Source organism: Drosophila sulfurigaster, chromosome 2L (genome assembly GCF_023558435.1).
Source record: "Drosophila sulfurigaster albostrigata strain 15112-1811.04 chromosome 2L, ASM2355843v2, whole genome shotgun sequence".
Lineage (NCBI taxonomy): Eukaryota > Metazoa > Arthropoda > Insecta > Diptera > Drosophilidae > Drosophila > Drosophila sulfurigaster.
Genome location: NC_084881.1, coordinates 29268840 through 29282569, shown reverse-complemented (window position 1 = coordinate 29282569; position 13730 = coordinate 29268840). Strand labels below are relative to the sequence as shown.

General features: G+C 39.7%; 4 protein-coding genes across 5 annotated transcripts; 2 read left to right on the top strand and 2 right to left on the bottom strand.

The window, feature by feature from the left end:
• The first annotated feature begins 3373 nt into the window (after positions 1-3373).
• On the top strand, positions 3374-4863 carry LOC133849728 (protein ovarian tumor locus). Its single transcript, XM_062285823.1, has one exon. The coding sequence runs from the start codon at positions 3477-3479 to the stop codon at positions 4848-4850; it is 1374 nt and encodes a 457-aa protein (XP_062141807.1). The 5' UTR covers positions 3374-3476; the 3' UTR covers positions 4851-4863.
• A 445-nt stretch (positions 4864-5308) lies between these two features.
• Positions 5309-6709, bottom strand: LOC133850825 (early boundary activity protein 3). The gene has a single exon (XM_062287052.1). It carries the CDS (start codon positions 6590-6592, stop codon positions 5474-5476), a length of 1119 nt encoding a protein of 372 aa, XP_062143036.1. The 5' UTR covers positions 6593-6709; the 3' UTR covers positions 5309-5473.
• Positions 6710-10078: 3369 nt separating this feature from the next.
• On the bottom strand, positions 10079-13522 carry LOC133838500 (uncharacterized). 2 transcript variants are annotated; one of them, XM_062269635.1, is made up of 2 exons: positions 13310-13522; positions 10079-11724 (listed from the first exon to the last, which is right to left on the bottom strand). In XM_062269635.1, the coding sequence occupies exons 1-2, from the start codon at positions 13356-13358 to the stop codon at positions 10358-10360; spliced, it is 1416 nt and encodes a 471-aa protein (XP_062125619.1). In that variant the 5' UTR covers positions 13359-13522; the 3' UTR covers positions 10079-10357. The 2 variants fall into 2 exon arrangements, with proteins under 2 accessions (XP_062125619.1, XP_062125610.1); XM_062269626.1 differs by having other exon boundaries at positions 13295-13519.
• LOC133838515 (early boundary activity protein 1) lies at positions 11722-13523 on the top strand. Its single transcript, XM_062269645.1, has one exon. It carries the CDS (start codon positions 11852-11854, stop codon positions 13130-13132), a length of 1281 nt encoding a protein of 426 aa, XP_062125629.1. The 5' UTR covers positions 11722-11851; the 3' UTR covers positions 13133-13523.
• The last annotated feature ends 207 nt before the right edge of the window (positions 13524-13730 follow it).

The window sequence follows — 13730 nt, the reverse complement described above, 5'->3', positions numbered from 1 at the left end:
TGATATTTCAAAGTCATATCCGACGACGGCCTCATCAACAAAACTTAGTTGGCCACACACTTTAAGCACTTTATGTGCACAGTTTGCTCTGCATAGCATAAACAGATGTCCGTCTGTCGGTCTGTCGGGGCGATCTCTTTAAGCAGATTCTACACCTTCTTCGAAATGGAATCGCACGCGTCCAACAACAATTTCATTGATACCACTTAAACAAGCATACGCCCCGTTGGCTTTTATGGAACTAACCACTTAATCACCATATCATATCGATGCCATAAAAACGCACCAACAACTTCATCAAATATGTGTGCGTCTCCCTCTCTCTCTCTCTCTCTCTCTCTCTGCCTGTTTATACACATGAGATTTAAGCATTTCTTCCGTAGACTGACAACGATTTCTCGGGTTTGTCTTGGGCTGAGTTGTATTGACTTGCTGATTATTTTTATTTGGCTCTCGCAAACGTTTCGATTGAGACATAAAACTATGCCGATGTTGATGTTGATTTCGAGGAGAGGCAACGAAAAAGCGCCTACAGGGTAAATATAAACATTTATACACGATTAAGTGTGCTGTTTATTTTGATGTTTGGTTTAGTGCTTCCGTTTCTAGCCCACAACTCTTGAGTGAGTCCGTGTGTCTGTGTGTGTGGGTCAGATATTGCGCATACGCCGCATTAAATGGCCCATGGTATGAGATAGCAGCAGCAGCCGCAGAGAGACCGAAAACCAAAAAGATGAGAGTTAAACAAAACAATAACAAAGTTTAACACATTAATGCACGGCGAAACTCTCACTTTCTCCTTTTCTCATTCTCACTCTCCTTCCGTAGTCTGTGTGGGAATTTAGTTCGATTTGGAATTGAATTCAAACATTCGACAGAGCCTCACATAAATCAATAAAAAACTAATCAAAAAATCAAAGCGTTGGGAATTTGTTGTACACTACTCGTAAATTGATTGCCAAATGATTGCCTGTCTGCCGCTGTCCCCCAGCGTGTGTGTGTCTGTGGTGTGTGTGAAGGGTGTGTGTGTGTGTTTTTGGGGGGCGTTGCAGATGAATAAAGTGCATACCGAACACAAAAAGCCAAAATTAATGCTTTGCCTCAAACAAATTTCATTTAATTTAAAATGCAAACCAATTAAATTGAAAGCCAGAATATGCCAATGCTATCTGTCACTGATTATACCCAGTACCCCAAACAGAATTGCACTGAGAGTATACACGAATTTATGGTGTGTTTGTCACTTAGAAGAAATCAAAGAAAGCAATTTTTATAGATTCGCTAGGCTAATACAAAATAGACTCGAATAAGCAATATGTCAACCTAACAAATCAATCGTAAAAGTTGAAACATTTTCAATTTTAAACAATTAAGAAAGCTATAGCAAAGTGTGCTCTACTGTGAAATACCCGCTACCCATATTTCTCTAAAAATATACCGAAAGTATACCATAAAAACACTAAAAATATACATGAGTCTGTATTTAGTATAAACAGTGTGGTAGTAATTTTAAATTATACCAACTTAATATGCCGCAAAAATGCTACAAATATACCGAAGACTATATTTGGTATATTTATATAGTATTGCTTTCAAAATATACCACAATGCGGCTTTAATTCTAAATTATATTAAATATTATACTACAAAAATACTGAAATATAGAAAATGCTACATATATTCGATACCTTGATATGTTATATTTAAAGTATGGTACAGCAAACCAACAAAGTCCTGTAGTAAATAGGCGTTTTTGCCCATACCAAAACTTCTACATTAATGTTAAATTTCTTCACTCAAAAAAGTTTGACTGCACAATCTTTGTTAACGTTTCTGTAGACAACTAGAGCACAAACTTTATCAAATAAAGGGTATCTGCTAGTTGAGAACCCTCTCGATTTATATAGTCCTCTCTCTCTCTCTCTTAAATGCCTGCTGCGACAATTTTGGTCATTTTACAATTTCAATTTATGCAAATGCAACAGCAGTAAGAAGAGCAGAGCATTCGTGCTCCATTTAATAGCGCCGAGAGAACCAAAGTCAAGTCAGAGACGGAAACGGAGACGGAGACAGGGACAGAGGCTTTAATGCTCATTAGAGCAAGAAAGGGGGCGACAGCAGTTTTATGTATGACGATGACTGCATATTTACAATTACTTATGTACTCTGAGCGTTGAAATTACATTTTTATCTAGAGTTTATGCCAAATGCCAATGGACGGGGGACTGAGAATCAGTCGCCCTTCGTCCTTCGCCCTTCGTCTGCCTCTTGGGCAAATCCCTTGCCTAAAGCCAAAGCCTCGCGCGCTTAAAATGCAAAGTGAAGGGACTTGAAGCTGCGTGAAGCTTAAAGCCACCGAATTGCATGCAATTAATTTGAACTTACGACGGTTGGCATCGCTGGAATGGCATCACGGTTGCTGTTGCCACAGTTGCTATTGCTGTTGTGTTGCTGCATTGCTATTTGCGCTGGATATTACGATATTTTAATGACGTTGGTGCGACGAGCTGCGCTGGCAATTGAAGCGGAAATGCAGTAAAAGTAGCGAAATACATTCTCCCTTAGCTTGTTGTCTGCACAAAGAGAAATTGTAGTTAATGTGGATTTATTTATAGTCGAATGTAATGCTTCCTTTTTTGTATAATTTGAAATTGCAATCAGATTCTGCATAAATTTGTTTTTCTACTTTGTCTTCTTGCATTTAAATGTTTACTCGTTTCTCTTTTAGCGTTTTCTTATTTGATATTTGCGTGCTAAATATCGAACAACTTCTGCCAGGGTGGCAACGCTGATCAGAGAGAGCTCTGTGTTTGTAGCTATCGATTAACTATCGCAGAGCAACGTGCATCTCAAGGTTTTCTTGTGAATGGAATGCTTTTTTCTAGTTCAACAAATTTTTAATATTAGTTTTTAAATTGTATTAATTGTATTATGTATTTTCAAGATTTTGATAACAAAGTATCGATCAGCTTGCGTTAGGGTGGCAACACTGATTATAGAGCTGCGTTGCTATCGATAAACTATTGCAAAGGAGCGTGCATCTCTAGGACTTCTTGTGAATGAAACGTATATTTCTATTTCAAGAAATTTGTGTTTTTAGTGTATTTACTTTACTGTACATCTTTTGAGATGTTGAGAACAGATTTTTCTAATAATGATTTAGTTATTGATGTAATTGAAAAGGTTACTAGCCAAAATATATTTTGCATCTAACTCAGTTTTCTTAGCTATCTACTAAGAGTCGTTTAAATCGTGAATTTCAATATGAAACTCTCCAACTATCTTATGAATACATTGTGCATCTCTAGTTCTTCTCCCTTTCAATGTTCTTCTCTAGTTTGTGACACACGATAGTTACAATCGTTGACTATCGCAAGTTTACTTGCATCTCTAATTCTTTTGAATCCAACGTGCTAGTCTTGCTTTTCCCACTCTCTTGAGGAAACGTGCTTTAATTGAATAATTCCTAGAATCCAATGGCTTATTCGTTGTATTGCAAGACGGGTCGCCGCGATCGCGATGACATCTTTCTAGAGTCCCAATCGCTGTATCGCAAGCAGATGCCACGCGATGGCAACGACCTCTTCAGGGCGGTGGCTGAGCAAATGTACGACTCGCAGACGCTGCACTTTGAGGTGCGCAAAGAGTGCGTGCGCTTCTTGACACTCAAGCGTCGCCTCTTCGAGAAGCAAATCCAAGGCGACTTTGACAAATACACGCTGCGCATGTCCTGGCCACACACTCGAGGCGGAATGATCGAAATGCGTGCCATGTGTCTGCTGTATCGCCGCAATTTGCGAATACATGAGTTCAACAAACCATCTGTGGTGATCACCTACGGCAAGCAGTTTAGACAACTCTTTACCATCTACTACACGTCGCAGCATCACTTTGATGTCGTCTACACAAACGCTTACTACAAGACAGCAGCTGCAGCTCAGGCAATTTGCTACAAGTTGATTTTCAAGCAACTCTTAAGAATGCCTGATGTCGACTTGGCTGTGCAGCACATGCTCTTCCCTGGCACCTACAAGAAGTCATCTGTAATACATTTCGGAGATAAACTAGTATTTCGGAATGGACACAGTCTCCAATTGGATAAGCCACAGCAAACAAACTGCATGCTGAACAACGAGATGCAATGCAGCTTCCACAATGGCCATTCGAGTGTGTCCTGTATGAGGAAGTTGCTTCATGGTCACTGTGTGCCGTTCTCCTATCAGGTGGCCAAGTCGCTGCATCCCCAATTCTATCGCAATGTGGAACTTGATGTCTATTGTGACAATTTGCAAGTGGGCGACAAGTGTGTGGTGTCGATAAGTAAACGCTTCTTCGATTGTTACATACAGAGCATTGACTTGGACTCACGCTCTTGCTTCGTCTACGTTGTTCACTGGTGCCAAATGGTCAAAGTGTCGCTGTCGAAAGTGCGTCGATCGCCGCTAGACGAGCCTCAACAGTGGAAGCAGAAGCAGCAACATCTTGAGACACAGAAGGAGCAACAGCTGCAGACACAGCTACAGACACAGAAGCAGCAACATCTTGAGACACAGAAGCAGCAACAGTTGCAGACACAGAAGCAGCCACAGCAGAGTCCGTTTAACTTTGACGCCATCTCAAGCAACTCCGAGGAGAAGAAGCTTATGAGCAACTGCTTGGGCTGTGTGAGCTGGACACAAGTTTTATTATTTACCAAGACTGCAGCTCAGTTCAGCTCAAGGAAACATGAGCAGTCGATGTTGCCTCTTAAGGTGCATCAACAGCAGCATCAAGGACAGTTGCAGCAGTCGTCTACTTCTACTTTTTACTATGCTACGCAGCACATGGGCAACCCTTTAAAGCTAAGCTAAACGATCTTTAGAAGACAGATTTCTGATTTACTTTAAGCAACTATTTTTTCATTAACTTACTAAATTTACTTCACATTTACCTATTTTTTTCAATTTATATTAAACACAACATGTAAACATGAATATATTATTTTATTTAGTAGTTATAGAATACGAAAGCAATAGGAAGCCAATTTAACCAACAAGAATTGCAATATACTATAGGAAGTAAAGATCGAAAGGTAATGAAATAGGGATAGAAGTGAAAAACACATTCGTGTGACTTAAATATTCTCAGTAATTAACAAGATTTTAAAACTTAACATTTGAGGAAATTAGAAAAGCAAGCAAGAAATTTGTAGCTGGGACACCAACAAAAGAGCCGTGTTTTCTGTAAGATAATTGTGACATGATCACATTTTTCTGTAATAATTAAAAAGCCAAAGAGTTGCAGATATAATACATTTATTTTATTTTTTTGTTATATTTTTATAGTAATTTTGTGTAGTAAATGATATTAAATTTAAAGCATGCAATTTCTTAAAGTACTTTATAAGCTAGAATGTGGGATAATCGTGCAAACTAGAACTAAGTTCAATATAATCTAAAAAAATCGTAGAAAATTGTGGCAAATCGTAGACTGATTAAATGCGGGGTGAAGAAGTAGATGGCCCATTGTCGAGACGCTCCTGCTGCTGCATTCTGAGGCTGTCCACTTTCTCGAAGGCATCGATGATCATCTGAGCCTCGTTCTCGGCATTTTCGGTCAGTTCTTCGAGATGGCGTCGCGCCCGCCGATGAGCGCCAGTTGAATCGCGCTGCTCAGCACGCTGGAAGAGCGTGGTGCTAGTGCGAGCAAAGAGTGCGGCGGTGCCTTTGTTCTCCAGCAGATCGTAGTCCATGTCATCGGGCTTAGGAAAGTCAATCTCCAAGGCATAGCTGGCCAGCTGATCGTACTTGGTGTGCATGGCCTGTTCGTCCTGGCTGTAACAAATGACTACGGCCTGAAGGATGACCTCGCTGCCAGGCAGACGCAGATAGGCAATCACATCCTTGAAGAGATTCTCCTCACGCCACACGGTCTGTGAATAGTGCACAACCTGATAGATGACAATCTCTGGCTCGGGACTGTACTGCACCAGCATCCAACTGTTCTCGTCCATGGGCGCCTGTGGCCTGTCCTCGAGTGGCTCATCGAAGGCGTGATCGAAGCAGGCGGCCTTCACATGCAGCAACATCTTCTCCATGTAATCGCGCTTCTCATAGGCATTCAGCACATGGGCAATGCAACGATCGCTCAATTTGATCAGTGGAGTGCCACCAATCTCGGGATTGACGCTCATCCAGACGACATGTACCGGCGAGATCACCTTTTGGAAGAGTCGCCTGGTGTTTCCATCCTCCTCATGGTATTGTATCAGCATCTGTCTGCCATCATCCTCCTCATCTCTGGGCTCCTTGCTCATCGATTCGAGTGCAGCATCGACAACTTTGCGATCGTCGGAAGCGAGGATCAGCTTCGCCTCCAGTCGCTTGCCATTGAGGCGGAACTCGACGAAGCGAGTCATGTATTTATCGGAGACATCAGCCTCGAGCAGCTCCATGCTGTGGAGCACACAGAGTCGCTTCTTGCCATTCGCCTTGCCGCTGTCAGCAACGCCTTCGTCGATCTCAGCCAAAAACCAAGAAAGACGAGTTGGAGATGTCTTCGAAATGGTCGAGATGCGAGCTGCTTTTGGCTGATTGTTTTCGTTGTTGCTCATGTTGTCTCTTTTTTTTTTCTTTATGCACTTGACTTGAAGGTTAAATAGTAGTTGAAAGAGTTGCTGTCACTGTTGTTGTTACTGTTGCGCTGCTTGTTGCAAACTGATGCTCTCTGCTTCGTTTCCAGTCGCTTTTATTCTCCTGAAAGCGATCCCTTTTGCCACCCGAGGGTGGTCAGCAGGTAGTCCGCCTACGCTTTTCGCGAAACTCTTTGCGCACTTCGGTTTGGGTTTTCCCGATTTACCTAATTATCCCAGGCACAATTTCAGCGCGGCTCAAGCGACAGCTGCGCGGATTAGCCATAAAATGAGACCTCGCCATCTGTCATAGAGGATCTTTAGAAACTCATTTTATAACACCACTTCCATCACATACCTGCTGCGAGTCTTCGACAGTTCCAAGCATTTGGCAAAATTCTCGAGAACTCAATTTAATATGAAGCCGCGACATCTTAAAATTGAAGAGTATGTCCATCTTGGTTAAATATTCATTAGATGTTCCTTAGTTCAATTAGCACAATTGAATTCAAATGATTTCAGCATAGAGATAGATTTTTGCTAGCCTATTGAAATATTCACAAAATGAAGTGGAGAGATTTCGGATTGATTGATTTGCAGTTCTTATCGTTTTCTGATATGTAGCAGATGTTATATATTTATAATATGCATTAAGATAGATAGATCTGTTATTCGGAATTTTTTATAACAACATTCATATTATGTCCACAATTTTTCTAAAATGAGATCACTCATATTACGATAAAGCTTACAGAACTTATTAATTTACATAATCTTATATTAATATGTTCAGTAAATCGAAATTTTGATGTTTAGGGGCTTCTTAGTGGAAATGCGCAATCGAATTGATATATGAAGTTGAGAAATTTCAGACTGATTAATTTGCAGTTCTTATCGTTTTCTGATAGCAGATGTTAATCATTATATATTGTTAATATTTTATTAATCCGTATTCAGATGTTTTTAATTCAGAACATTTTTACAAAAACACTCATATTGCTTCTAAAATGTTTACTCATTTATTGCGATTAATACTATACCACAAGAAACGATTTCCAAGAATTCATATTTTTAAGGACTTCAGATCGAACAGGATATTGCTGTTACATGAGAATTAGGTGTTTCTTAGTGCAAATGCTCAATCGAATCAAAATGATTGCATCTAACTATTACCTTTTTGATAAATGTAGTAGAGAGATTTCTGATTATTTGAATATCTCTTAACGTTTTCTGATAGCAGATGATCGTTAGTATTGAAAAACATCTCTGCATTCAAATGACTTCAATTCGAAACTTTTATATAACAAAGCTCATATTGTGCCCAAAATTTTCTAAGATCAAATCACTCACTATTGATTAATTATAAGAATTTATCAAATCTCCCATATTAATACGTTTAAGGACTCGAAAGCATTAAATCTAATAGATACTTTAGATATTTCTCACCGCCAATGTTCAATCGAATGATTTTATCTAAGTCTGAGCTTATTGAAATATGAACTATTTGCTAAATAAAGGGAAGAGATTTTAGATTGATTGATTTGTAGGTCCTATCGCTTTCTGATAGCTGATAGATAAATGTTGCATTCGGAAGTATTTTTATACCCGCTACCCATAGGGTAGAAGGGTATTATAACTTTGTGCCGACAGGAAATGTATGTAACAGGTAGAAGGAGGCATCTCCGACCCTATAAAGTATATATATTCTTGATCAGCGTCAACAGCCGAGACGATATAGCCATGTCCGTCTGTCCGTCTGTGTGTCTGTGTGTCTGTGTGTCTGTCCGTCTGTCCGTCCGTCCGTATGAACAACTAGATCTCAGAGACTCTTATAGTCTCTTGATCTGCGTGCAAACATAACAAATGCTGTCGAAAAAAAAAAATTATAGCTCTATCTCTTAAGATAGAGACAGCATTTGTTATGTTTGCACGCAGATCAAGTTTGTTTCAAATTTTTGCCACGCCCACTTCCGCCCCCGCAAATCAAAAAAATCGAATAACAAGCGTAATTTTAAAGCTAAAGCTGCGAATTTTGGTATCTACAATAATTACTATAGTAGTTATGATTCCTGAAAATTTGGTTGCGATCAGATAAAAATTGTGGAAGTTATTAAAGAAATACTTTTGTATGGGCAAAAACGCCTACTTACTAGGGGTCTGAGTTGCTTTGGTCGACAATCTAGCACATTGTGCCGTCTATGGTATATTTTGAATGGTGTACTATATCGATATTCCAAACATACCATTTGGTATATTCGTAGTATATTTGCAGTATATTCGGTATATTTTGAGAATAATACCGCAAAATATATTGCTTTTAATCAAATTGGGTAGCGGGTATCTCACAGTCGAGTACACTCGACTGTAGCTTTCTTACTTGTTTATAACTACACTCAACACTGCGATAAGTAGTTTATCAAAAAAAAATTGTTTGAAGTAAGGAGTAGAAAGTTTAAAATTGAATCGCATTATTACAAATTAGGTTTCTCTCATAGCATTTGCTATGATTCAAATGCTTTCATCTAAGTGCTAACTTATTGAAATATTAACTATTTGCTAAATTATGAATAAAGCAATAACTATTATTTTATAGTTATTATCGTTTTCTGATAGCTGATGTTAATTTATATTGAAAATAGTTTATTCTATGCATTCAGATGTCTTCAATTTGGAAGTTTTTTATAATAGCGCAACTTTTTGTGAAATTTTCTAAAATGTAAATTTTAAAATTTGTTAAAAATATATTTTTTCCTAGGCATTCGTAGCATTGAATGCTCTATGCATTGAAATGCTAAATGTTAGCTTATTGAAATATTAATTATTTGCTAAATGAAGTATAGAAATTTACCAGGAGATATCTTCAATTCGAAACAGCTCTAAAATATTCCCTATTATATCACTCATATACTACAATTTCTAGCTAGCTTGACAATAATTGGCAAAATTTCAGAGAACTAATTTTACAACATTCAATAGCTGTGAAAACTTTAAATCGAATAAAATATACATAGTTATTGCATATTGGTTTGCTATTTGTTAATGTTCCTTAAGAAATTATTACCTTATTGATATATTAGCTATTTGTTAAGTGGATTAGAGAATTTCTGTTATGGTATATGAAGTTCTTATCTATTTCTGATAGTTGGAGATACTATTTATTGGAAAATATGAATTCTATTCATTCATGTTTTTAAATTCAGTTTTTTCTGAATATCAATGTTTATTTTTTCATTAATTTGTGACGCAATGTAACCGTCATTTAATAATACACCCTTGTCTTGGTTAACACCATTCGATAAAAACTAAATTGTCAAGGAAGCCATTAGTAGATAGATATGCTTATCTATATTATGGACACCATCAACATCATTTTGTTCTTATTTAAATTTGGCCAATTAAAAAAGATTAAAAAATGTCTAGGAATTACAATAATTGGTGGCTAATAAAAACGCATCCAGACACTTTTAATTTATTTTCAAGTTAGTAATGTTATGAAAGAGCGCTAAAATGTCATTTCAATTGTCTACAGCATTACAATCAGGAATTGAGTTCTTTACAATCGATACTTTAAAATGATTTGGACATTGTTTAAAGCAATTCACGTACATTTCTTTGAATGTCAATAAGTTTAAATTGCGCAACATTTTCTGGTACTTAGATATTAATTGACATATGTAATTTTAGAGCTGACCACACAGCAGCTTGTCTAAAAATTGGTACAATTCAAAGACTATGCAAGAGTTAGGACTACGTTTTGTTAATTTTTTCCGCTGGCATTCGCAGAACTTTCGTAATAAATTCACGGACAGCAGAGTGAGTGGGGTCGGGATCAACCTCGACATAAATCGGATTCTCTGTAGTCTTCTCTTGCGAAACGAACTCAAAGGGAATGCCAAATTGGCGAGTGGGGGGCGTAACGGTGTTACGAACATCAGTCACAGAGTAGGTGAGAAACTGATTGAAGAAACCTCGCTTGGCGGCCTTTTCGATGGCCTCGTGGGTGGCCAGAAGGCAGCCAAGGTTGAGTTTTGATTGTTTCTCCTGGACATTCACATGGTAGACATTGTCAGCACGAAGCAGCACAGTGATCATGATATCCTCAAAGTTTCGCTTGCCAATCAGTTGCAGCACTTTCTCAATTAGATCATCAAGAACTGGCTGCGATTTCTCCACACACAATTGGCACTCGCTGGAGTATTGTTTCTCTAGCATATAATTCGAATTAGATTGCTCAGCGAATTCTACTTTTGTGGATCGTTTCTCTGCAAAGGAATTCCTAGTTTTTGATAGAGTACTTTTACCCGAGTTACATGAAGTCCAAGTGGCGGCATCGCAAGTCCTTTTTGTGTTCACAGGCTGCAGAAAAGGCAACTTTTTCTGCGTAAAGATTGAACTCTCAGCAAAGTTGTTGTTTCCTTGCTGCTTTATGGAATCTATAACTTTCTGCAGCTGCTTCACTTGTGTCTCCTGTTTGTCGACTTTCTTCAGCAACTCGTTCAGCCTTTCGTATATTTCTGGCACAAGTTTGCGAATTGAATCTGAATTTTGCCAAGTTTCTGACATTGGACTTTCCCCTTTTGATATTGTTGGCATTTGTAGAAAGTTTTGCCTCCAATGCAGCATTCTGTGTAGCACATTACGTCGCTTGGGAAACTCTAAGGAATCATTGCTTAGTCGAGTGTTCCTCGGATAGTAAGGCGCAGCAGGATACGCTTGTTTCTGCGTTTTTTTCTTGGCTGGTTTCTTAACATTCCCTTGGTCTTCGTACTGCGTGGATTGATGGCTCATTTGGCTTAAACTCTCGTCGGTCTGCGCGGATTTGTGTTCCACGAAAATAGTTTGAGTGCTCGTTGAGGAAAAATCGAAGCTGCGCTCGAGCGCGGAAATCGGATCTGATTCGTCAAACACAACGCAAACGGGACGTCTTACTTCCACAGGTAGATCACAGTTGCAAGTTGGGTTTAAGCATTCCTCGCTATTGTCATCGTTAGTCCCGTACAGCAAAGATCGCGATCCGCCTGCAGGTAGCCGCCCAACTGATCCGCCCGACGACCATTGGAAGCGCAATTGTCTGAAAGCAGCCATGAAACTCAGGCCATAAGCTAGCTCAGCATCTGACAACGATACAATAAGGATCATAAAGGGATTAGCGTTGGGTTTTCAAGCTACCTGGCGAGAGTATAAAAGAGCTGTGCTCGCTGGACAAGACATCAGTCAACAATCACGACACAGACAGCGAACATGTCTCGCCGCCAACGTTTAGAAATTGCACTAAGCATTTTGCCCTACGATCACAAGTTGATCAAGTTCAGCGAAGCACAAAAAAAGGTCGCCGATCTTGTGGCCAAATGCACAAACGATGAACCTTGCACAGCTAAGGGAAAAGTTGAAAAACCGAAAGTGAAGGAAATGACAAGCGAGGAAAAAGCTCGCCAACAGGAAAGACAAGCCGCTGGGTTCGCTGAGCTCGCCATGCGTCACATTGAGGAAACCGATCGTGAAACAGCTCCCAAACCTATCAAGAAACAGATCAGCACAATTGCCACACTGGCCATGGCTGCAGAGAAACTCATGGAAACACCGCCACCTGAAGGCAAGGATGAGCCGATGGATACTCAAACTGATAACGATCCGAAAAAGGATGTCGATGTGGAAACATACGAGCGCCGCATTCTCGAGGAGAACACTATTGCGGCAGTGAACGCTGCTCGTGTCAAGATGCTGCAGAATTGGAATAAGTGCAAGTTGACAGCTCTCGAGCTGCTGACCAAGGAGATGGACAAGTTGCACGATGGAGAGAGAAACCTGAACGTCTCATTGGGTCGCACTCCCATCACCCCGAGCACTGAAAGGGCCCCCGAGACGGCTGAGGATGACATCATCGATCAGCACGATTATGACGATGATTATGTGCCCAGCACCAAGAAGACTAAGAAGAAGCCGGCAGTGAAACGCAAGCGTGTCAAGGCCAAACGGCGTCTTGCCTCCACCTCATCGAGTGGCAGCAGTAACAAGCCAGCCTTTGAGTTCGAAAAGGATCCGAACTCCACTCACATCGTACTCGGACCACAGGGCACACGCCTAACTCGTGTTTTCCTGGACAAAGTCAACTGGGACAACACAGGAGCAGCGATCACCCGCAAGCTGCTGACCGAGATCTTCGATCGGATGCCACTCTCTGACTACACTTTGTCGGGCAAACCTTCGCCCGCTTTCAAGGACTGTGTGATGCCAGTCAAGGCCAAGCTGGATCCAGTTCGGGTTGCTGATTTGGTCTACTTTATGACCTCTTGCTTTGACATGACTGCTCGGGAGGTGCGCACCGCCATCACCACCAAATGCGCTGACGAGACAAAGATGCAGCGTCAACGCGAATTGCGTGAGGAAATAGAAAAGGCGAGAAAAGAGGCAGAGCGGTTGGGCATCGAGTTTGTGCCGCCGCAACATCTAGTGGTGGCATTGAAAAAATTGGAGACTCAGGGAGCCAAGAAGCGTCGTCGTCGCCGCACTAAGAAATATTAGATCAATCAATACAATCAACTACATGCATTATACATCGGCCCAGCCACATGTGGAAATGGTCCAGTGTATCCCATTCAGATGATGAAAAACCAATCAATCTATCCCAATCAATCGAACCAATCAAACAAAACAAAACCAAACAAAACAAACAATCACAATTACCCGTGCTCTCCTTACATGCTCTACGATCCATTTCGTGGCAACAACTGTGGCTTCCTTGTGGCATTATGCTCCCCAGAATCTGAATCGCGCCGATCGATTTTCTATTATTGCCTTATTATTTTTCTCATACTTAGTTTGTAATTTTGAATTTTGAACTACCCAGAAAAAAATTGTCAAAAATGTAAAAAAAAATCACATACTTAGTTTGTAATTTTGAATTGAACAAAAATATTTAAAAAATGTAAAAAAAAATAAAATTTTATATGCTTTTAACCTAAACAGCTCTGTTTCTACTTTACAAAAAAGGATGATGAGCGAAAGATGGTGAAGTTAGAAAATTTATAATGATGATTTATTTAATTTCAAATATTCTCTAAACTTGAATTTATGTTTACTATTTTGTGTTGATTATTGAAATTGCTTTATACGGAAGTGA